The 26,179-nt window shown below is 42.6% G+C and overlaps 1 protein-coding gene across 1 annotated transcript; it reads right to left on the reverse strand.

The window, feature by feature from the left end:
- Positions 1 to 1,726: 1,726 nt before the first annotated feature.
- Positions 1,727 to 25,999, reverse strand: galt (galactose-1-phosphate uridylyltransferase). Its single transcript, XM_076758848.1, has 11 exons — positions 25,814 to 25,999; positions 24,685 to 24,854; positions 24,383 to 24,458; positions 22,708 to 22,756; positions 20,546 to 20,675; positions 19,324 to 19,380; positions 14,917 to 15,039; positions 9,661 to 9,793; positions 7,626 to 7,709; positions 3,697 to 3,851; positions 1,727 to 3,493 (listed from the first exon to the last, which is right to left on the reverse strand). Exons 1-11 carry the CDS (start codon positions 25,848 to 25,850, stop codon positions 3,395 to 3,397), a joined length of 1,113 nt encoding a protein of 370 aa, XP_076614963.1. The 5' UTR covers positions 25,851 to 25,999; the 3' UTR covers positions 1,727 to 3,394.
- Positions 26,000 to 26,179: the final 180 nt, after the last annotated feature.

Here is a 26,179-nt window from a genome sequence, read left to right on the forward strand (position 1 = left end):
GTTTTGGGATAAATGGCCATATGGTCCTTACCAATCCTTACCATCTGACTAATTTGACAGGCAGTTGGAGCGCAAATTGGTTTAATTAAGATATGAAGAAGGCACACACTGGTTTGTACATCTATACTTGTGAGGACCCCCATTTATATATTTGATATGAGTTTTTTGGCCCCTATGCTTACCCGCAGCTATCATGACTTCATGCTGTCTGTATATGTATATGTATGTAATTGAAAGAGAGAGAGAGAGAGAGAGAGAGAGAGAGAGAGATCTCCAGTGAGCTTGAGGATTCATGATGTGAAGATACTCTAAGCAGGCACTAGAATTAGAAGTTGTAGCAGTTGATGAATGTGTATGCGTATGTATGTATATGTTTGTGTGTGTGTGTGTGTGTGTGTGTGTGTGTGTGTGTGTGTGTGTGTGTGTGTGTGTCGTCACTGCGTCACTTATTGCCAGCTAATCATAAAATCAGTGTTCTTACAGCATTGCATGCATCAGGTTGAGTGTTAAGTTGACTAATCATCCGTTATCAGGCACTGTTGTTACACAAGATTGTGAGGCAGTGATGGTCAGGAAGTGAAGAGGAGTAGATCCTGTAGATCCCGTAGCAGCACTGTAACCGTGTGTTTCTTAAACACAGGCAGTGAGAATTACTGGGATGCATACTCTTGTCTCATTAATGACGCACATCTTGCTCAATCCTGAGTACGTATTTTTGCTCTAGGGGAACTATAGCTGACCCTGACCACCCTGCTGAGGGAGAAAACATTTCCAAGCATGCTCAGAAACCTTTAGTTCAACTGATGGAAAGAGGGAGTATTTAAATGTGGTGGTGCAGGCTCAATCAGAGACGGATCCTCAGACTAAATCCAGGTCCCCACTTTTTAAGCAACACTACCATCTGCTGTTACTGCAGTGAGAGCACACCTCATTTAACATGTCAAGAATTAAGCTGGCATTTTATTTGCATGGTTTAACAATCACCTGATAAACACACTGCAGATTCTCTTTGTTTTTAGCCATTCTCCTGCAGTGGTTCATGCAGTACGTTTGGAGGACGCCGGCGTCTTAGTCCACATGAATCCTCTCGCTCGCTGAATCTTTGTCCACCCCCTCTCCAGTGAGTAAATGATTGTCAGGACAAGGGCTCTCAGTGATCCTTTTAGGCTTTATACCAGTTACAAGAGTATTCATTCAATTTCTCTGCATTCATACTTGTAGGAGCAGCTGATATTAAGATTCTAATTGTAATTAGTACATAATTATAATGAAGTAATTAGAATGAACATGGACATACCCACGTGGAGCGACTGTAGGGTCGTCATATCATGTGAAATCCATATTGTTCCATTTTAATACTTGATAAATCAGCAGCACGGTCCTCTGTGTCGAACTGTACTCTGCTAGGTGTCTGACAGATCTGACACTGGTACTGAGACGGTACATCTGGAGCAGATCCTGCCATTACTCTTGAGCCTGTGTGGTCTTCCAGCTGTCAGCGATGTGAACTGAACGCATAATCGCACCAGTGTAAACCAACTCTGCAGCTACCTAACAGCCTTGTCAATGAGTCCTAAGTCTGAACAATATTGCTTCAGGAGTGTGATATCCAGCAGTCACACTTCAAGAATAAGTTTTTAATTTAGATCTCCTGTTCATATTTGATACAAAGACATCATCTGGAAACAATATTGAGGGAAGAAATGTAAGACAAAAGAACACAATTAAGAATTATTTTTTAATCAGGACTGTAGATTTTGTTGCTTGAGGAAGGATCTCATTGCGGCTAGCCTGGACAAAGAAAACATCACAGCAACTAATAATCTTTCCAATGCACATATGTACATGTACTTAATATTATTAAGATACACTTGGACTCAATGTGATCCCAGCCTGTATCATGCATACAGCCTCTGTCCGTGGTGCTGAAACAGTCAAACTCGGCCACTCTGTGTCTCTGTCTGTGGTGCTGAACTATTCAGAGCCATGCTTTGTCCCAAATTGCTCCCTCATTCATTAATTAGCTATTCATTTATCTCTTATCTTTTGCGCCACCATTGTCAGGTGTACTGCTGAATAAGAATGATTAGCACATTTGTCAGTACGGTACTTTAGTGTACCACCAAAGTAGACCAAACACTCTAGCATTTTGGATTTCATTCCAGACTTGTTACAACTTGTTAACAGCTTATTATCAAGAAGAATTTCAGACTCTGAATCTTGTGATATTTATGTTCAAAAACACTGTTGCAGCATAAGAATGCCATGAAGTAAACTTGATTTTAATGCAGGGTAATACTGGCTCTGTTAACGCAAACAAGAGACATGGCAGTTGTTAAAGCATTTATTTTCTATATAAAAATAAGCATTACTCTAACACACCTTGGAGGCTGAAAGCTGTTAAACTAATTCAACAATTGCTTTCCATAAAAAAAAGCATTTTCAAGAAGCAAGGGCATTCATTTGAATCACAAATAACTCATTGTGTTGTTGGAGGGGGAAAAAAAAAAAAGCTCTGTTGTTGAAACAACAAACAAAGTTTGTTTGAATTGAGCAGAAGGGACAGCTGAGAAGAAAAGAATAATGTTCTCTCATTATCTCCCGAAAACATGGAGGACGGGTTCCATAACACATTTTGTTAGAAGCCCATTTTATAATTGCGGTAAGGAGACCAGTACCAGCTTCATGTACAGAACTCGAATTACCGCCTTGTGGTTGTCTGCCTCTGCCAACCAGTCAAGCTGTAGTTTAAATCCATGTCTGTCCAGACTCAGTACAGAGGACCGATAGAGCTTCATCACGTGACGCAATGACGATCACCTGAAGCTTGATATCAGCAAAACCAATGAGCTTGTGGCGACTACAGTGCTTCAAATATGGATGTAAAATTTTTGCTTCAACTCTCCAACCGGGCTGCACGGAAGATCTTTACAATCAGCACAGTTTGAAGGCGGACGCCCAAGATTAGTGTCACCAAATCAGTATCTGACCAAATGTCAAACATGGTCACAATCTCTCCTTCTGTTCCTGAGTTATGGTGTTGAATAAAGAAAGATGTTTTTCCAGGAACATTACGACGTCACTGAGAAGTTAACCTTTGACCTTTTGGATACAAAATGTCATCACGTCATCATTTTAATCCGTGACATCGTGACTAATGGCCAAATTTGTAATCGTAAACATATACAGTATCTTAAACCTCTGTGCTCAGAAAGGCACTTTAACATGTTGCACCGAGTGGGTCACAGTTACATATGATGAACTTTAAATCTTATTTTTACAGTCCTTTCAAAACCAAAAGCAATACACCAACCGCAAATGTCCAAAAAGACCACAGTGGTTTAAAAAAAAGCTTTAAATTCACGTCTCTTCTCTCCACCATCCACTTTGACCTTTACTTTCCTCCTTCGTCTCTCTCTTTTCCTCCTCCTTTTTCCTGGTTCTCTCTGGTTTTATAGTGCTCTTCAGGTAGGTTCCTTAACTTCTCAGCAGCCTGGAAATACAAAGAACACAGCGGTTTACACAGATTTAAAGACAAATCAGAAATTAATAACGCAAACATTTGAAGAAAGGTGAAAGTGGAATCTCTAAAGCTGGTACTTAAGTTAGGACTCATCTCTCCACCCACTCCCTTACAACAATAAGCTAAATTCCAGTGGTGTGTAAACCTGCAGATGTGTGTGTTTCATTACTCACCTGCTCAGGAGTGAGGTCCCGTTGTTCCTGGGCGAGCATCTCATACCCCACCATGAACTTCTTAACTGTGGCTGAACGCAGCAGAGGAGGATAGTAGTGCGCATGCAGCTGCCAGTGAGAGTTGTCCTCCTTTAAATGGGGGCCAGTCGGGGCTCCTGGATGAAGAGAGGAGGACGTTAGACTGGAGACACAGCACCAGCTTGACTCATCCCAGACTCTGTGTACCTATGCGTCTATCTGTCTCTGTCCGTGTCCTCGTCCTTCATCCAACCAGTCAGTACAGTCTGTAATGCGTTGTGTGTTTCGCTCCTGAAGGAATAAGCAGGTAGCTTTATCTCATCCATAATTTCCCAGGTGACTCAGCCACCATCCAACCACTTCTCTCTCCGCGCCGCCACTAATAAGCCTAGTCCCAAATAAAAGCCGGCTGCTTACAAATGAGCTAAAATAAAGCACAAACACAGATGGGGAGATAACGCGACTCATTATGTGGGCCAGGTCTGTGTGTGTGTGTGTGGATGAGAGTGTGTGTTTCCAAAATGAGGTGGTCAGCATGTGTGTGTGTGTGTGTGTGTGTGTGTGTGTGTGACAGACAAACCATGTGTTAGCGTACTACAGCACATCTATTATAATCTCAGCAGTCTCTTTTCCCTTAATCCCTGTTGATGACGTTAAAATAACACCATTATTTTGGGAGTTGAAAGTTCTCATGCCAATTAAAAAAAACGGTCGGAAGTATTCTGTTAACTTCTCGAGGAGCAATGCAGAACACCTGGAGAGCAGTCGATTGGGATCGGTAGCACGCCACAAGAAAAAAAAAAAAAAAAGATCTCTACCATTTGACACCACAGTGAATAGTAACTTTGCCTCTTCACCTCGCCCTGGATCTTTGCCTCTATTTTTCTGGCATCCTCTTCTTTATAGCTGCCCAGAATATCTCTCTCTCTCTCTCTCTCTCTCTCTTTCTCTCTCTCTCTCTCTCTCTCTCTCTCTCTCTCTCTCTCTTTCTCTCTCGACATTTTCCTGTCACTCTTTTCATGTTCTGAATAATGAACAATAGGTGGGTGCTCATAAACCAATTTGTGATACTTAACAGATAATTAGGCAGGTAGGTGGAGTCTGGAAACAGAAGATGAGGGAGGTGGTGTGAAAATGGCATTGTGCGCAATATTACCCCATTTTCTGGTATTATGTGTTTATTTAAGATTACTTTTTCAGTTTTTCTGCTTTACTGGAGACTGGAGAGAATGGGGAAACATCTGCAGCTCTCTTTGCCAAAATACAATGAACTGACTAAACACCTGCCTATAACCTTCAACACACTGCTGTAGCGTGACCTATGAGCTTTAGTCACTATCTCAGAAATAAAACAGACTCGGAGATTAAAGCCGTAACTTAACACAAGCCTTCACCACGGGCAACTTTTAGAGCGAGATTTTTACTTCAAAGATTTCACACCAGATAAAATAAAAAGAAGAGAGCGAGTCGATGACTGTGCCCTCTCGTGCCCTCTGTCCTTTTCTCCGCACTCCTCGCAGAGTGTATCATATCTCTCTTTTTATAAGCCATCTTTCATGTGGGCTGCCTTCCTTTGAGGAAAAAAAAAGAAAAAAAAAGGAGAAGAAGTAGAAAAACACAGTGCTTCATTCTCTGAACTGGATCTGAGTTCATGTGATCATGGCTTAAAAATAGGTCTCTTCAGCGTCTTTAATTTGATGAGTTACTTCACGACTATGGAGCTGTAGACTCAATCAATCAAAAAAAAACAAAGAAAAAACCTTGTACTCAGAGTGTTCGGCACTAAGGGAGAAAGAGGTCTACCGCCTGATGAAAACTATTGAGTAGGTTGCTCTTGTTAACATGGTTTTTTTCTCGCAGACAGCGATCGTCGGTCTGTGTTGAAATAATGCAGATGTACACGAGTGCCCTTAAACATCATTTCTCTGATTTCATTCAAACCTAATCAAATTAGATATTTCAGTCAGAGCCGAAGCCAACATAGCTAGCATGGCTTAAAAATAGAAAATTAAAATCTGGTTTAAAATGCTGCTCGAGCACAGAAACAGGCCTAAGGTCTGTCAGAGAAAAGTGCCCTATATGTGTACAAGCTGCCATCTAGATCCATGCTGTAGTCTTTATACTCTTATTCAGAATGATGCACAGTCAGCAAGCAGCGAGGCCTCCTCCCGCTGAAACAACTCAGCGGGACACAACTGCTACGGCGATTGAACCTGCAACCTTTAGTTTATACAAGGACGGCTGTGACCGCTCGGCCGTGATGACACCGCTCTCCTCCCTGTCACACATCACTCATCGCATCACTGCGCTCTGCTAACCTTTGTTTCAGTTTGAACCCGCTGCGAGGCGCTTCGCTGACATCGTTCACAATCGCTGTTTCCCTCGCTGTCTCGGTGCAGATAAATATCAGATGATGCCCCTGTGTTGAGCTGCGGCCGTCTCGCCGGTTATTCCTCACCTTTCTGGACAGAGCTTACAGTCTTTGGTGCGTCTGCGCGAGCTGCTTTGTCACGCCGAGCCGATCAAACGCTCGCCTGGCCGTGGTTAAAAGAAGATTCAGACCCACGTCTTGACTGCTGTGATGCCAAATACATGTTGTCACTGTGCGTGAAAGGTAATTTGGCCCTCATTACAAAAGGTGACGTTTGCCAGCATTGTTTTTGCAGGTGTGATTGCTCGTTTAACTGGTTCTTTCTTTGCCTGTGACTGTGGCGTTCTGCTGGCAGAAATGATGGGATTGGGACTGATCAAAATGGGCAAAAAAAAGGGCTAAACACTCAGATAACCACTGTCATGATTCCTTGCTTCAATTATTAAGATGAGCATAACGGCAGAGACTCGTAAAATGCACATATCTGATGCTTCGGTTGTTTCTGGGGCTCAAACACAGGATTACAACTCCTCTCAGCACCAGGCCCAGAGCGAAGTTCAGCGAAGCAAAGCAAAAACATTCTCGCATTCTGTAATGATTATTCAATATTTCTCTCGGGGATATGAATACGGGAGTCAGGCAGCACCTGGAAGGACAGGCATGAGAGAGAGAAACTCTTTTCATGGGAAAAAAAACCTAAATAAAAAATCCGACATATGTAATTTTGATGAACAGAGATGAGTTTTTAGAGCTTTAATCAATGCCTGGAGAGGAACTTTAAATAGGCTGATCTGTCTTGAGCGTGAAGGGGTAATAAGTGGGTGACATCAAAGCCAAGAGGTTCTCATTTGTCAGTTTATTACAGCAGAGATGAGTGAAATGCAACAGGAGTTATCTAACCTGAGGGAAGCGCACGCCGCACCGCCACTTATACATCTTTCCCATCACATTGTACAAGCTAATGAATATTTGGATTTGATATTAATGCCACGTTCATGCATGACATTAACTGATGTAAAAAGGCATTAAAGAGAAAAAAAAAAGTAGAGCGCACTGGCTGATTTGCAGCTTCTAATATTGCAATAGTATGAATAGCAAGGAAAGGAAAGAGAAGAGGAAGGATAGAGATAGGAAGGAAGGGAAGACAAGAAGGGTGGAAAGGAAAACGTGAGGTAAGTTGTGAAAGCATTTTAATGCATCTCTTCCCTCTTTGTCGCTCGTCATTGCGGTTTAATTTGGTGCAACACTAGAAGTCTTTTAAAATCCCGACTGCCACAAGACTCATACACACATTTCATGACTGGCTTTTGCAGATAATGACGCAGATGATTCGCGAACAGCCTCCAGTTTGTAGCAATATTTGTGTTATAATCCACCCATCCATCCACAGATTTTCATGTATTTAGATTAAAATTATCTCTAATCTCTCCCGCCATCTGTCCCCCTCTCCTTCTGTCACGCTACAAAAGAGACTTTAAACAGGTCATCGCATTTATACCCACACGATTTCTTTTTAGCACTCGCCCGCTTTTTGCCTTACCGTGCCAGCCCATGGAGTAGGGGAAAGAGATTTCAAACAGATTGTCGTACTTGGTCAGCAGGCGCTTCATAATGTCAGCCAGACCTGGAAAACAGGCGGACAGGAGAGAGAGAGAGAGTGAGATACAGTGAGAAACAGCTGGGAGGTGCGCAAGAGGAAGAAAGAACACATTTGTTAGGGAGCGTCGTTAAACAATGAGTGACAGCAGGAAGGGGAGTTGAACGAGGGTATGTAAGAGTGAAAACCAATATAGTGACTGAAAATTGAGAGAGAAATGTGAAACTAGAAATGCTATAAATTGAAAAAAGGATGAAACTATTATTATTCTTGGGGGGGGGGGGATTAAATATAAAAGAAATGCACGGCTACACGAGGAATACGTCAGACCAGAGCAGAGACAGATAAATACATAAACGCACACAAGTTTCTCTCTTACACACCAAGCACGGACAGACAGAAAGCATCAGGATATGGATTCAAATTTGAAGCAACTTAACAATCAATGAAGCATTAAAAGCCTGTAAATCATGTAAAGCATGTTTTTTCCTCCATGCAATCTTTATTTAATAATGTTTTATTTAAGAATATGAGAATATCTACTTAGTCAGGAGTGAATTGTCTATTTACTGTACAAATTGTAGGCTTTTTATTGGCAGAGGGACAAATGCCAGAAGGAGCAATAACGGTAAAGTGGTTTGATGTAAAGCTGCTTTCAAACCCAGACGTCGGCTGAAAACCGTCTGAAAATACTCAGAGAACTGATGTCCCAGCGATACACAAATGCTGTTGAGCCAACTTTGCCCATAATCAGCTAATACACTCGTCATTGATCTCGTTCTTCATAACAATCAACATCCCTCCATCAGACGCCAACAAAGCCATCGGTTGTTCTAACGGCTGCAGGCGGACTACAGGCGAAAAATTGATCCTGGCACCTCCCCACTGCAGGAGGATTTTGATTTGTTATTCGGCGCTGATTGGTCTCTTGTTCAGTGTGAAAGCGTGGTAATGGGCTGTGTCTCAGAAGACACCTATCCCGCTGATCCCTCTTATCTATGTGCCTTAGGCGTCACGTGTTCATTACACGCGAGCTCAATCAGCTAAACAGACTTTCGGCTCTCAGCAGAAGTCTCCCAAATGAGCCCTTAGTTAATTTAAAGATGCAGCGGTGTTTGTCCTTGAGAGGGAAGCGGTAGGTAATCTCACCAGATCACCTCGTTCTGAAGAGAATTCATTCCCCCGACAACAACAACAACAACATCTGCTGTCGTCATTTAAATGCCATAATGTTAGGAAGAAAGGCACATTCTTTTAGCTATTAAACAAGCATTTTGTTATCTTTAAGTTACACAATGTTGGGAGAGTTACTGGAACATAATATATGGAGCCACCATCAACCTAAATTCACCACCTCCAATCAACCCCGATGCCAAAAAGTGCTGCTGTGTGAAATGTAAATAAAAACCATGATATCATCTCCTGTTACCAATGGACCTGTTTACCTGTGGAACGTTCCAAACAGGTGTTTTTGGAGCATTCCACAACTTTCCCCATCTTTAGTTGCTCCTGTCCCAACTTGTTTGAAATGTGTTGCTGTCATCAATGACTTTGATGGTGAGAGAAAATGAGAGGAGCAAACCTTCACATTATTTATTTCCAGAAAACAATGTTGTGTAATAATGAGTTTGATTGATTTGATTCGTTTTTAGATTCACCTTTAATTTCCATAGTGTTACAAAACTGATTTGAGGTCAACTAAACACCATTGCCATGAGGTGAAAGTTCACGGAGGGTGTACAATGAAAAGTTCCCTCTCCTGGGAAGCCTGAATGTGTTGTGAATGATCATGGAAAATGAAACACACACACACACACACACACACACACACACACACACACACACACACACAGGAGGCACCTTGGCTGAGAATCAAACCTGCGGGTTCCCCACTGCGCCAGAGTCACCTTAAACTCGCCTTAATTGCCTTATCGCTCTCTCAGTCACTCACTCTGTCAGTATCTTGACACACACTCACCCTCCCTCTCCTCTGTCGTCAGGTCAATGATTCTGAGGACGTGTCGTCGTGGTAACAGCAGCGTCTGGTAGGGCCACGTTGCCCAATACGGAACCACTGCAAGCCAGTCGGAGCTCTCCACCACCACACGTTCCTGGAGAAGAGACAAAATCCTTTAATGCGAAAAACACGAACAGGACGTCGGAAAAACTTTCAGATTCTGTGCAGAAATAGAACAGAATTTAAAGTCACATGACATTTTTAATGACGCATATTACTACAAATCCAACCTCGTAGCTTAACCTGGCGCAACAGTACGCTGTGCGGTTCACTCTGTTTTTACATTTTAAAACTGGAACCTCTGCCATGGTGGATGGTGCCGTGCTAGCATTAGCACTTAGCTCAATGTGCAAGACTATAGACTCTAGTGCAATAGAGAGCTACAACTCGTTGGCCAGCTTCACATTCTATCAGATGCTTTTCCAGGAAGTGTGGCAGCCCATGTCCCTAGTCTGTGCTGCAGTAGAAAGTAGATTAGGTGCATATTAAACATGCACGAGCACTGAATGCAGACCAGGCTGTTGAGTTGTAGAGACTTCAGTGGAGCTCAGCAGAGCTACCATGCCAAAGATTCATCGTGGGTTTTTTTTTTTTTCAGATTTCCTCTAAAATAAGTAAAAAGCTGTTTTCTAAAAGGATTGAGAATTGTTTAAATCAACGGGAGCCAGCGAGCCTGACCCTGCATGTTCTGAAATTACTGTGAACAATGTGAGCCTCATTCAGCTGGTAGAGCTCCTTGAACAAATCTCTTCAGTGAAGGTTTTCTTCAGAAAAAAACAAAAAAAAACAGAACCATCTTAACAGTAAATTTATCAACTAGAAACCTTGTTCTCCACGCTCGAGAGGACTGCTACTACTTAACCTGTTGTCTCACTTCTTCTCATCTCATGATTTTGTTTCTCCTTTTCAGCTGTTTTGTGTGTTTTTTTTTCCCAATCCATCTTCTTTTATGTGGGCTGACATTTCTCCTATCCTGCAATAGACAATTCACCTCATGTAGGCTGTTTGTAGCAGCTAATTACGAAGCCATTTTAAAACTGAATCCCAGCCGAACGTGCTGATGAAATGATCCTGCATCATGGACGTTCACCTACACACATTATCACCAACACACCGTAAACAAAAACCAATAAGAAACACATGAATTTGATCAGACTGCTTAAGCCTATTAAGACGCCTCCCGACATGCGTTCAGACATGAATAAAAACGTGGAGTGCTAAGTAAAAGAGAATATGCAGGAAAGCTCGACTGAGTGAGCTCTTACTTTAGAACAAACTGATTTCAAACTGGTCGCAATGCAAGTCGGTGAGGATTGGCTGTTTGCAGCGAGAAGCCTAATTATGATAAACTGTTCAAATGCAAAATAAAATGTGGCATAAACTGAGATTTAAAAAGTGCATGAGTGGGCACAAACACGACCTGACCTTGGTATATCCATCAGAAATAGATTCACTCAGTGTATGCGTGTGTGCGTATGTGAGTGTTAAGGTCTGTAATGAACACGTCAGCTCCATACGAATCTCCAAACAACACGGAAAATCTCTCTCTCTGTTGTTTTTCTTTGCACCGGATGTCCAGTCACTGCGTGTTAACATACATATCCAGAAACACAACTCAGTCTGATCATGAACAGAAACGGAAATGCTGGTGTGTTAAGGCCTCAGAGCATAAAAAGCACCTTGCCATCGGATCGATAATCAGTGGAGTGTAGTTATTAGAGCTGTATTAATTGATTTCTTTGGCCACTTGAGGGCGGAAGAACCGAATAACAAGCCGAAAAACTCGCAGCCCTGACAGATTATATAAAGTTGTTACGGCCATGGTGCTAGCAAGACAGAAAGCGACACTGGCATTCATGTGCTTTCGGCCAAATATTGCCCTTCCTATTTATTCTTTACCCACATGACAGCAGTGACATCACATCCTCTTTCGGGGTGAGCGCAGGGCAGTTTCATTGAACGCTCAACAGCCCAACACTACATGTCCACTTTCAGATATGCTGGCATGGAGGCTCTAAAATAGGAGGAGGTGATGCTGACTCTGCTCTTGAGACACCTATTTTCAGATATCTATGGGCTGGATATTGTAGATTTCTATTCCTACAGGATATATTTTAGGATAATCCTACTTATTCTTAGTATAGAAGCGCCTCTATTTAGATCAAGCTACAGCCTGATGTTAACTTTCCATGCTGTGAGGATCTTGTCTATATTCTTATGTATTCTTATGTTTTTAGCATGTATTTCTATTTAATATAACTTCTTGTTTGTGGACTTTATGTTTCACTGTGCTGCTGGCTGTTAAATAAACAAGAAAACAACTGATTATCAGTAACCAGATGCCAAAGCAAAGAGTCTTAGGCCATCCCAGGCTGTAAATCTCCCAGAGGTCTGAACAAACTTGTCCAAGCGTTAGTGCCTAATTACGGGATCTACGGGGAACGAGCTGGTGTTTGATAACTGCAGGAAAACACGGAATCATCAAACAGAATCCCAAGGTGTTCGGTTCTCCTAATGAACCGTATTAACAGTAAAGGCTTCTTCTTAACGCCTGGTGCAACAACGCTTCGACTGTAGCTTCCCTTTCCACATTCTTCAGCCTCTCCTCCTCCTCAATCTTCCCCTCCACACACCCTTTCATCCACTGCATTTGTCATCCGCCGCCATTAACGGGATTATAAAAGGAGTACGATGAAGATAGAGAAATAAGAGGGAGCCAGGATGGAGAGGGAAGACGGAGGAGGAGTGGAGGATGTCCTAAAACACACGCCTCGCTGACTGCGAATCCCAGAGAGCATTATTCAATTAGTTGAGAAAGTTTTTGTTTCAAAGTCAAGAGTGTCACCAAGGAGCCGAACCCCAATTCAGACTCCTCCAAACACTGCAGTGTGCCAATTTACGGTCGTAACCCCGGCTCAGAGAGGCAGGTGCAGAAAGAAACACTCCCGCATGCGCGCATGTCCACACACACACACAAACACAAGAATGAGTAGTTTAAGGCATTCGTGCGAACACACACACACACTCCTGCTTCCACTCTGATTATATAAAGGTCAGTCCCCATGAGCTGCTGCCTTGTGTCTACTCTGCTCTTCTCCAAACCTTAATGCTATCCCCTCTTTCTCTCTCACACACACACACTCCCAGCAGAACGGGTATCAGCTCCTGCCCTGAATGAATCAGTAGCTGTCTGATTTCTCTTTTCCGTCTTAGCTGCACATCTCTCTCTCTCTCTCTCTCTCTCTCTCTCTCTATCTCTCTCTATCTCTCTCTCCGATGTTGTGTCTCTGCCCTTACTCGTCTCCGTCCACTCTTTTGTCTCCTTTTGTTCTCCCTCCCCTCTCTGGTCAACCGCTCTCTCTCCTCTGCCTCCGTCTTACTTTGCGCTCAAACTCCTTTGGTCAATTTTACACTCTATCATCAAGCCCATTGTCCCTTTCTCCGACTATTCCTGAAGAGGAATTAAATACTTTTCCTTCAGTCACTCGAAAGAATCAGCTTTGATTCGAGGGTAGAAAAAGAGTAGAAAAACCCTGCTCTTAAGTTAGACCCCGAGTGGATTCCAGCTTCATGTGTGAAGTGGCTAATCAACCCAAATAATGATTGTGATTTGTCCCAGGAAATCGAACAAGTCGCAGAAATGAGACCCACTGAAGGAAAAGACGGAGAAGAAGTTGCTGTTCGGATTTTCCCCAAACTTCTGAGACGGCATGATGTTTGAGCCACTGATGAACTCAGCCAGTATCCGTCCAGTCAGCTCCTGGAGTCTACACCGGTTGCATGCCAACTACTCCAGGCAAGCTGTTTCCCCCTGTTTCCATTCTTTATGCTAAGCTAAGCTAATGGCTCCAGCTACACATTTGCAGTACAGCTGTGAGAGTGGTATCGATCTCCTCATCAACCCCAGACAGGAAAGCTGATAAGAACAAGGAAACATGGGAAGGAAGATGATAAACAGCGACATCATCATACGACCCGAATGACAAAAACTTAACTGTTCTTCACCGTTTCGACTCAAAGGCCGACTTCCAGGTGGAAGCCTAAAAAGGTGAGGCGATACCAGTTAATCTCATTAGGACACTGGCAGCACATTTGATTGGCTCATCGCTGGATAAACACAACTGAAGGCAGTTTCAAGAGGGGTTATGGCTGCGACTGTAACCTGAGATTATGTGCGTTCAATAATAAAGTATAAGTGAGCCGTCTCGTTTCAGCTCAAGGGAGCAAAGCAAAAACGTCACGGCTCTGTCAAGTTTAATTCTCCTGCAGAGAGTTCGTTCACGCTTTCCACGAAGTGTCTGCTTACTAATAAGACATTTGCCAACATGCTTAATGCGCTCACTGCTCCGTTAGACCCCCTCTCCTCGATGGTTCCCGCCGCCGCACACACACGACTGGAAAATCGCTCTCACGCTCACACGCGAACACGCAAACGTAGAGTTGCTTTTCCTAATCTTCATGCAGGTTGGAGATGGATGCCGCAGCATTATGCTAATGAGGGTCTCTGCTGTCCAATCACACGCTTCACTGACTGAAAGACAGGCAGAGGATGCAGATGGGAAAAACAAGAGGAAGATGAAGTAAGAGGAAGAGAGAGAAGCATGGCGGGAAAGGGGGAGAGTAGATGGATGAAGGGAGAGGCAAGGGGGGCATGAGACAAATATGGCGCCGCTGTTTTGCATATTTAGGGTTTTTTTTTTTTTTCGGAGCGAGCCTCTGAAGTTTATCATAAACCATTATCTCACATAATGACTCCGTTGGCCATCACCGCTCATGATGCTGCCCGTGATCATCAAATCCAAATTTCAGTGAGGAAAGTCTAATTCAAAATAAGCACCTCATTTAAGAAAACACGACCTTTAAGCCGTGCGTTATTGATTTACTGTGTCTGACCTCTGTTGCCTGGGACGCCAGATTTGTTGAACAGCTTCCCATGATGCACAGGTTTTCTGCACTACTCAATATGAATTCCAGGACTGAACACTTACCGCTGCTTTTGTATCCATTTCGACCCTGATATGTAATAGAATCTATACATGTTTTATTCCAGAAAATGCACTGATTTCATTTCAATTTTCAGCACTAAAAGTCCCTGAACGTGGTACTTAGTGAGGCCAGCCGAGCAGTAAATTGCACATTTCCGAGGGCGAAATTCTGCCATAGATGTTCTTTTAAAACATTATTTGCCTTTTGTGTTGTGCATGTGTACAGCTGTACCTTTCTCTCAGCCTCTAGTCTGGCGTACTGCAGCAGCAGCGGCTCTCCGTGTTTCTGATAGTAGGCTCTCTGGCAGCGGTCCGACAGAGCCGGCTCATTAGGCAGGAAGTTGCTGGCCCACACCTATGATGTCACAGGAAGATGGAGGAAGATGACGATGAGACAGATAAATCGAAAAAGTTATTTGTTGTGTTCCCCTCTTCCTCTATAGCCTCACAACCTTTATGTTCTCTTCTTGCCCCCATGAATTTTCTGGAACTCAGACCCCACTGAACGCCCTCAGAGTTTCCACCCTTTGCAAGAACAGGACTCTTCTTCCTCCTTGCACAACTGTTCTTCATTAATTCCCAGAATATATACCAGCGCCTGCCCTTCTCCCCTCAGCCAAGGCATCTATACAGTCTTTGCCAGCCAGTTGGTATCCTGACCCGCTGCTGGTCTGTGACCTGCTCTTTTGGACGTGTTGGCCTGTGCTTACCTGCCCATCCATTTCTGAACTGGACGCATTCTGTTGTTTGACCTCTATCTCACTGCAGTGCCTTTAACCAATCCTGCCTGCGTGTCTGCCTTTAGGTCCTCAACCCCGTTGCCCAAAACCTAAATTCTGACAATATCTGCTTTCACGTCATGGTAATGTTGAGTGGCAATGCTGCTGAAAGTGTGGATTGATTAAAGAAGAATAATAATATGTGCTTAACCACACTACAGAGCCTCTGCAAAATATATTTCATACTGAAAATATAGAATGATTCGGAGATACTGACATGATGTATTATTGTCTTTTACAAAGTTACATGCATGTATTGCTAAAGGGGGGTTTAAATTGCACCATTTTACATTCATGCAAAATACATGAACAAAGGCATGAATTTAACTTACAGTCAGACTGCCATGCATGATATTAAAGTCACAATAAATTAGAGCTATAGCAACTAAACATTTTAGTTAACTATCACAACAGTTATACCGAACATACTGTAAATGTCAGAGCAATGATACACACACACACACACACACACACACACACACACACACACACTGACAAAATTGGCTCCCTGACTGTGATTAATAACCTCTCTAAACAAAAATGTAAAAGTTAAAAGCAGCTGTTTTGACGGCAGACAAACACATTGTTGAAACGTTCCCCTCATCAGCCACCAACTGTCACCGTGCAGCAGACAGTGTTTACTCCAAATGAGCCGCTGGTATTAACTGTGATTGAAAAAGTAAACATCCCTGGAGAAAACAGGCGGACGGATTGAGATCCCGCAGGTCATTCCATTTGCGGAAAAGCATTCGTCTGCGTTACTCACCTCCACAAACAGCGCTCCGGTTCATTTTCAATCTCACTTTGGGGAAAACACTTTTAGCCCGCAGAATTAGCTTCATAATGCACTTCTGCTGCATTTAAGAAAGCTTTTTATGGACAACAGTGAACGTCACGGCAGACATTCGGATAATTTATGCTTGCGCTCGATGGTATTTTAATGGCTGTAAAAGCAGGGAAAGAGTGCCAAATGACTCTAACGTGTAACTACTGGCTCACTGCTGCGTGATGAATCACTACCTGAGATAACAAGTTACTAGTGCTTTGAATAGGAAGCATTTCCATATGTGTTTAGCGTAATGAGCATCCAAACTAATGGGCACACGTATATGCAAGAATGCAATACTCAACATATATTCATGCTCTGATGAGTGAGACCTTCACCGGAATATTGATTGCTAGCTACTGGGGAGCAAAGCTGTTTGTGTGTGTTCATAGCTGACTGTGGGCTTTTGTTTGGTCTTGAGTTTGAGTTGTTTGCATTATTCGAGATGCTGCCCAGGCTAGGAATGATTGTAAAGTGCTTTCAGGGGGCATTTTTTGCCCCTTTTCCTTAATTGTTGGAGAGATTTTAAGCCTATTACAGTGTATTTGTGTCACCACGAGTAGCTCTTCCAATTGTATTACCCCATCAGCACGAACAGAGTACCAGTCAAAGGCCTCCTCTGCTGCTTTAAGGAGCGCTGCTCCAGGCTGCATGGCAAATTGTTTTCTGATTAAACACTCCTCCATTTTTTTCACCCAGAATGCAGCGTAGGAATCACAATGTCACAGGCAAGTTTTTCCTTTGCAATGTGGGGGGGGGGGGATGCTTTCACTTCATGGTGGAAATGTAAAAATGATCCTTTTGATGATCAGGAGCTTTGTCATTTTTTTTAATTTTCACACAGTTTGTTAGCGTCCTGCTGGTCGAGGAAACATCATGCAATGTCATGCAGCTGTATCGTCCTGGCTTTAGATGCACGAGTGACGCTTAACATGCTAATAATTAAGCAAATGCAGTAAAATAATCTGGAAATTATCAGTGTTTTGGGCATTGGGTAAGATTCACCACACAATTACTGCAATGGAAGCAGAAAGCAACTTCAAGTAATATGAGTCATGATGCTTGAGAATCCGAAAGGGACAGACGTGGTTAATGTGTAAACTATATGTGTGTGCACGTCTGCAAGCCTCCAGGCATGTACAGTGGCGTGTGTGTGGATATACAGTGTTTGCACGCATACCAGCATCTGCAGCTGTGGGTCTCTTTTTGCACACCTGTGTTTTTGTATCTACGGATCTATCATCTGTCCTGTTGACTCAGAAAAGAAAGTGGAGATAACACCCAAGATAAAAACAAAGTATACAATCCTCTCCAACGAGACAGAAGTGAAAATAACAGGCATCACAGTCAACAGCTATTATAACACCATCCAGCCTTTTAACTCCATCTCCAAATGTTGTTATTCAAGAGTGAAAGGCATACAAGGGATTAAATATGGATTCAATAACCGTCCACATCTGAGAGGCAAATGTTTTCAAGTACTTCTCAAAATTAATACTGTATATGGTTTGTGCTACTTCTGTAAAAAAAGCATATTACTAGTCCAGAGGCATAAGGTTTCCTTCCTCCACTTACATAAAAATACATGCAGCTCAGTTCCTATGAGAGCAAAGTTATCAGAAGTAACGCTGCCTCCAGAACATGATTTACATTTTGGTTATTCTTCAAAGTTTTAGATCTTTGCTTCTTACGTTTTTGGCCTGAAGGGCTTGTCTGGCCGTAAACACGCGCACACATTTACGCATTAGTCTTTTCTTGGACTTTGATGTCTTAAGAAAGGGAAATCTGGAGTGCAAGGGGGAAAAAAAAACAAGAAAGAAAACTGCTAAAACTTTTAACAAGCTCCATCAAAGCCGGGACCCAGGTTTGAGAGTGAATTCTTTTCTACTGGACCGCATGAAAATGAAACATATATTGTTTGATCTGGCAGCAGTTATGCAAGTGCAAACAAGCCTTTGGCGGCATCTGAATGTATTAATGGGGCTTTAAACCATCTCAATCTGACATTTTCTCCTTTTGCAGTGGCTGTATGTCGACTTTTTTTAAAGCAACTCTGTGTCATAATGAATAACAAGGAAACGGATCAGTCGTGTAGCATCAGTGAAACGATGTGTTCAAACCATGTTAATGCGAGGTCACACACTGCCATCTGCTGTTGATTTGTGTATTGCAGGACAAATTCAGCAGGCGTTTGAATGAAGTCAAATATGTTTTTTTGAGGACTCAAAATGTCTTTGACCAATCAGGAAAGGTGGCAAAACTTCCAGCAAGTTGCGTTTTACTCCCAGGCTGAAAACAGGGATTTTGCTTCCGATGGTCCTGTCTTTGTTTGTGTACTTCCCAGTGACTGTGGTCCTTTCATTTAAGCCTGCCTCGCTTGTTTTCTGCATTGCTGGGAAAGCTGACATATTATTTTGCCCACATTGAGAACAATATCGCTGTTTAAAATTCAACATATCGCTCTGTCTAGCCCCGGTCCTCCTGTTTTTTTTTGTCAGTCTCCTTCCTGATTGTGCTCCTTCTCAGCATCACACTGTGAAGTGACAGTTTGACAGGAAATGCCTCTCTCTCACTCTCTTGCTCCGAGCTGTTAATCTCGCCTGAATCACCTTACTGAATAGGCAAACATGAAAAGACAAGAAAACACCCGAACAGTAATATAGATGTGATTGTGCATAAAAAGAAAAAGAAGACAAAGAAGAAATAACAGACGAAAAATACACACTCGCACAAAAAGAGACGAGGGTGCACAGTCGTTTCTGAATGAGGAGTCGAATAACAGCTTCTGTGTTGAGACTTGTCTGGCTGCTTTTAACACATGTCAACGTCATTGTCGCGGTGAGTCTGAAAAGCCAGCCTCTCAGATGTGCAAATTGGACCAGTGACACCAAATGGTATTGTGCCTATGTGATAAAAGCATTTGTTATTTCATGTTAATGCTGCACCTTTAAAGAAGTGGTTTGTGTATGAGTGCTAATGTGCACTATGTATGCATTACTGAACGTTTGTGTGTGTGTCTGTGTGCGTTTCCTACCTGACAGTGCGGATGTGGATTTGAACAACCCATCATAGCTCCTTTATTCTCAAAGATCTGAAAACAGGAAACACGAGGAAAAGTTAGTGGGCTTTATTTTTCTTATTTATTTTGTGCTGAGGCAAAGCAAATCTAAAGGACCGCAGAGGCGAAAACAGAAGAAGAGAAGAGCCCTTTGGTGGTGGCCCGCTGGATGTCAGCACTGGGCTGTGCAAGCAAACTAAAGGAAATGCTGTTTTCCATCAGAAGGTCAAAATCTCTCTCAAGGACTCCTGAACAGAGCGAATCCTTGCAGATGCAGGCGACTAAAACAGGATAGTCTCAGGAGGAACCGATTTAAGGACAAATGTGGCAGAAAGTTGCCGTCCTTATTGCTCATATTTTCTAGTCCATACATCCAATTCCCCCGTGGCTTTGTGTGCATTTGTCTATTAAGTGTGAATTTTTCGGGATCCCAAGTGATTCGGTGCCTTTCTATGGGACACTTCAAAAGATTCCTGCACTCAAAGGCGTTTTTAAGCCTCAGGAGGGAATTCTGACTTTGATGAGGAAACAATACCATAAGCTACCGACATCTATCACCGTCCAGGGTACAGGAGCGGGGATGGCCTCTGGGGGATTTGATTTGTTCAAGATTTTAAAGTTGGTGTTTGTGTCTTTTCCACAGTAATGGCTTATGGGGGTCATGGGTATTGTAGTAGTTAGTGCCATTCAAAACACTGAACTAACAAACGAACAAAAATAAGCTGTGGTTTTGTCTGTTTTCAGTTAGAATATCACTCCATCAGTAAACCTAACAATGTACCATGATCAGCAAAGATGTACGTCAGCGTCTAACCTCTGAATCTGTCAGCAAAAATGCAGCGTCTCCGTTGGTCGTAATAGTCTCAGCATGTGATATAGGAAGAATTTAATTGCTCGTTGTATCAACTTCAACACATTATCTTATTCATATCCTCCTCTATGCTGCTAGCCGCTGCTGTTTGAATTTGTGAGTTTGCCCAGAGGCATCATTAAAGTTTTATCCCATCCAATACAAGACACATTAAAATGAAAAACTGGAAAGAGGAGAAAATGGAATGATCAGTGACACAGGAGCGCGGGGTGAAAAGTCGACCTATTACGATTTTACAGGTATCCCGCCCTGAGAGAAACGACTCCAAAGATGTGTGAATGTGAACAGGGATGAGCGTGTGTGTGCGTGTGTGTGTGCATCCCATACCTGAACCCAGGGATACGTGGCACCAAGTTCTTCAGCAAGCTCCACCCACTTGTCAATCACCTTCACAACCTCGTGTTTCTTCATGAGAGGGAGGGTGATGTCAGACCAGGGATGGAAACACATGACCTTACTGAAAAGACAACACGTTGCATCAATATCACACACTTGATGGCTGACATGCTTTCTTGTGTGTGTTTTTAGAGCTTTTACTGAGTCATGAGTAAAACCTCCAACCATACCATCACTTTGTTCTGAATTATCTTTAAAAAGTAAAGTGAGCATGACCAACTGAAAAATATATATATATGGCTTTAGGGCGTGATTATATTTTAACAACTTCATACAGAGTTTCGACGTGTATGTTCGCTCCCAGCCTTACCTGTGATACCCGGGGTGCAGCAGCTCCACTGTCAGAGGCAGAAAAATGAAATTCGTATCGACAGACGGGCTCTTCTTAGGGCCCGAGCAGCTCGAACGTGATCAATTATTGAACATGACTTCGGTGTTTATGCTCTGAGCAAAACTGACTAGTCATATTTATGAATTGTTCATGAGTATTATAGGAGCTGCCAGGACTCTAGTGTATACATGCGTGTGTTTTTTTGTGTGTGTGTGTGTAGGCCTCCAACAAGCACTGAACTGCACGAACCCAACACTGACATTATCATCCTCACATGATGCTAACATATTGACCCGGAACAGCTACAGTACTTGTTTACCATGTTCACGGACGTGTTAGCGTGTTAAAGCAAAGTGAGGCTGAGGCTGATGGAAATGTCATTAGGTATTTGGTGATAAACCAAAGTTTTGCACACATTAAAATTGTGAACCGATAATGGCGCACAGTTATTACAACCCATCCTTGTGGAGGGCATGAATGTCTGTACCAAATTTCATTGGAATCCATCCAGTAGCTGTTGAGATATTTCAGCCTGGACCACAGTAGTGAACCCACTGATTGATTGGCATTGCCTACCCAGAGCCACACCACTAGCATGGCTAAACACAAGTGCAAGCAAAGACAGAAAATTAAAAGACAGAAAGACAAACATTCAGCTGTGCTAAGACTCTCTGGATTAAGCTCGAAAATAATTGGAATCAATGTGAAGTGTACCAATTGACAAGAAAATTCATTTCTCAGTCAAATCAAGGACACTTCTTCCGAAAATTACAGTTCCTGTCTTGGAACTTCTAAGGAATTCATCAGGAGCCTGTTTCAGAAAGCAAGTTTTACAGATTCTAAGTGTAAACCTGAACTGCTGAGAGGGAATGTATAACCGAGAAGGGGTGATGCCAAGTCATTAAGAATTTTTCTCAATTCTTCCCTCACTCCATTTCTCCTTTTGCCTCCCATGACCCAAATCCCCCAAATCCCATTTCCCATTTTGTTTTCCCTCTAATTGGCTCTCTGAATGTTGCTGCAGGGCAACAAGCACTGGTCCAGTTTCCGAGGTCCTCTTTGTTTGACATGGCCACGAGGCTGTGCGGACCACAAACACTCAAAAACTGTGTTGACCAAACCTGCATACAGCCACTTAAGCATGAAAAGAAAAACACAGACTGAGTCAGGAAGGAAGCCTTACAGAGGAAAGAGAAATACCCTGAAATTTAACAATCAGCACAAAGACCAGAAAACATGTAGCAGTGAGAAAACGTCCCCATCTGCTGGCCTCACAGAGGAAACACACGTGATAATGCATGTGTGGTGAGGATTTGTTGTTTTTGTTTGTGCGGAGGTCAAGATGTCCTGAAAACAGGTGGCATGCAGTGCATTGATTAACAAAATTAGCTTCACCTAATAGCTGATTATGATGATAACGACCGCAACAATAAATGAGACTTGCCTCAGCGTGACTGCTCTGATTGCACTCATCAGCTCGGGTTTAATTAGTCATAAATTTGAATGCATCATATTTTATTTTTTAAAAGGAACGCTGATTAACATGCATGACTGAATACGTTCTAACCTTCCAACCACATGTTAATTTATGTTTGCTACGTGTTTTAGCTCGGGGTTACGTTCCATCTTCAGTCCATTTCAGTAAATAGCACATAGGGGGCATCAATCCAAATGATGATTACACATACTTCACGCACCTTCACATTAAAAGACAGCACACATTGATTATCCTGTACTATGTGACATGAAGCTTTGTTCTTACCAGACACCCCTGGCAGCTTTAGACTGGAACAATGGATGCTGATCCGAACCTGAAGAACACGACAGTAAATGTGATTTGTTTTAAAATTCCACAACGTGTTACACTTTACTTGCTTAGATTGTAAAGTACATTGATCCGCCATTAGTTGCTATTGAACAGTTCACTGCACCATGAAATTATCCCAAAAATAAAATAGTTTGTGCCTAACGCATGCAGAAATCAGCTGTAGATGTGTATATAGAGGTATGGTGCTGTCGAGGTTAAGTTGAACCTTGGATTGTCTACACTCAAGGTTAAATGTAACCTGACATGGTAGAAGGTTTGTTCCACAAAACTATCTGGGAAGTCATCCATGCAAACTGTTTAGAAAAGAGCAGGACTTTTAAAAATATACTTGACAGGGGACTTGATGAACCATCTGTCTACGACCGTCCATTACGGCTAATTTCAACCAGTCAGTTCAACAAACCATATGTTGTAGTCGGACCCTTGGCAAACTCAAAAAGCTTTCAGTGCTGTTTTTTTGCTCATCTTTCAATGAAGAAATACTCTTCAGTTCTGCTATAACTGGAACTATTGCAGCATCTACGTTGGGTGTGAGGGGGGCCCCTCAAGCCTCAGGGCTGTATATGGTCCATTTAAACCAGCCCGCAAGGCAGTTCATAAATACAAAGAAGCGATGTTTCAGTGACACAAAAACAACGTTCTGTAAAAGAGCAGACCAGCACAATCTTCCGAGTGCCTCCTATATGCAACAAGCATGTAGCGGTTGATGGCATGTGAATGCATCGTGGCAATGGCAATGGTCGCTGCTGCAGAGCTGCTACAAAACAAAGTAAATTTGTTATACAGTGTCTGTTTGTCTGGAATGATTCACAGAGATGAAGGAAAACCTGTTGTGGAAACTCAGTGATAGCAAGTATGGTTTGGCCTTCATGGTGGACGTTACCAAGAACCTCTTCAGAGCTGGCCCTCCAGCAGCTTCTCAGCTCCCTGCTTTCAAATGTGAAGTTCAAGCTGTGGCAAGAGCAGCTGGGAAGTGCATTTTCCTACTCTGCGAGAACAAAAGCCTGCTGTGACATCTGAATGTGCTGCTGAGTGTGAAAACTCCTTCAGGCATTTGATGAGAGGTTTCAGGGCATGAAAACGAAACAAAAGGAACTGAACATATTTGCTGCCATTTAATGTGGAACCAGCCGATGTGCCAACAACCAACAACATGAAATCACTGAGCTGCAAAGCAATGACAACCTCCCTCCGCTCGAGTTCTACAAACTGTACGTCCTGAGGATTTTCTTATTCAGAGGAGACATGCACTCAAGGTTGCCTCTGTGTTTGGGACAACCTACTGCTGTGAGCAGTTCCTTTCAAAACTGGCTCCTGCAAAGAGCTTGAGCTCCCACTCAAGACCGACTGGTTGGTCCAGACCATTGTGGTTTGGCCAAAAACATAACCTGGAGAGATGGATTCTCAGCTTGCATGAAACTTGCAAATCCAGCTGCCTCCTAATGTACGGTTAGATCAAAAAATTAAGAATAGGCCAAAAAATTCAATTTTTGTAAGCAGTTGAACAAGTGTTTATACACTGATATTGCAACCTGTTGCTTTAATATGTTCTATTATGTAACACAATGACTTGTTCCAGTACTTGTACAGCATCAGAAACGGTACTCACCAGGATCTGGAGCGTCTGGCTGAAGAGCAGGGAAGTCATTTTCAAACACAAAAGTGCTGTCATAGTCTGAATTTACCTGGAGAAACACAGACAGACAGAGGTATGAGAAATGGGAAAACAGGCTGTTTGGTTGCTTTGCTGTTGCAAAGTTGTTGGAGCAAGGAAAACAATTTGGGCTGAGATTAGAGGGTGGGGTGAGGTTGGAGTTCAGAGGAAACCGTGACCAAACAAGATGCCATCGGCTGTGTAACGTAGACCTATGTATTAATGCTGCTGAATTACCTGTATCTACCTCTTCTTACCTTCCCATTTGCACGTGTGTTCCCAGGACAGAGTGGATTGCGGGGGTCGTATCTGGGTACATGTTCCTCAGGAGGTTTTTCTACCTGACCTGCCCAGGGTCTCTTCATGCGGTGGGCCGACACCAGGACCCAGGTGTCCCGCAGAGGGTTATAACGCAGGTGCTGGTGCTCTAAAAGTTTTTGGTAATGTAAAACATACAAACACACATTAAGAGCGTGCTGGTTCTGTTAAGAGCTAAAACGTGATCCAACAGTGGAATCTAATCATGTGAATGTGCACAGAAGTCAACCTGATGAAGAAATCTGTTTAATCCTCTTCATCTGCAGAGTTAACACAGCAATTAATTGGTAATTTTATGACAAAAATAAATAATTTCATCTAAAAAATGGGATGCTCCAGTTCCTGTATATAAGCAGCTCATCAAACACTGAAGTGTGAATTGAAACAGCATTCAGGCACAGATGATTAAGGTGTATCTGTGGATTACAGGGATGATTGTTGTTGCTACAACTTTAAACGCAACAGGAACTGTTGGAGCATGTCACGAGACTGCACAGCTGCCTGTGCAAAGCAATAAGGGCTCCTCTATGATCGGCCTGATACATTAACTTCATCATGAAAATGTGTCATTGTGCTGGACTAACTGACTTGATAACCAGATATATTGAAATCTACACGTTCTCTTTTACACGGAAGTTCGATGTGGCCGAACTCCCTTGAAAATAATATTAATTTAATGGTTCCTCTACTATCGAAAAATCCAGCTGCGAGATAGAATACATTTTTATACATTTTATGAATAGCTAGGATCTATCAGTAAATTCGGTTTGTAAATAATCCACGAAGCATTACTTTGATTAGACAAATTTGTAGTAATTGCTCCACGCTGTTTTAATTGCAAGCCTGATACGCTGAAGAGGAGGTAGAGGGTGTGAAAACAGTGACAACAGTGACTGAGTGACAATATGGATAAAAGTAATCTGTAGTGTAATGAATTCATTTCAAGTTCAATAATGTATGTTGATTATTTGTAAAATGTCTGTGGAATTACTCCACTGCACAGTTGTAAACAGCACCTTCTGCAGCTACCGATATCCTGGATGAATGAAAGTTCGCAAAGCTCCATACCTTTAGGATCAAAAGTCACTTCTTCTTTGCAGCTCATGTCGATCGCTCGGTGCTGTTTAAGAACTGTCACCTGCCCGATGTCAAATCACTGAGACCATCCACTCGTTCTGAACTTCAGCTAACAGCTACCAAATACTGTCCCCTCTCCACAAATCCGCTGGGCGTACTTCCTGTTTTCTGACAAATGAGGGAAAAAGTGTGCTCTTTGAGACAAAACTGCATGTGATGACAAGCCTCAAAAAGTCCAAAAATAGGGGTGAGAACGAGACAATAATAATAAAATGGAAGCTAATACATCACAGCTTCTTAAACTGTATCTTTGTGAATGACTCTATTTTATATAAATATGTAAAATAAATAAAACTT

The sequence above is a fragment of the Chaetodon auriga genome, chromosome 19, assembly GCF_051107435.1.
Source record: "Chaetodon auriga isolate fChaAug3 chromosome 19, fChaAug3.hap1, whole genome shotgun sequence".
In the NCBI taxonomy this organism is placed as follows: Eukaryota; Metazoa; Chordata; class Actinopteri; order Chaetodontiformes; family Chaetodontidae; genus Chaetodon; species Chaetodon auriga.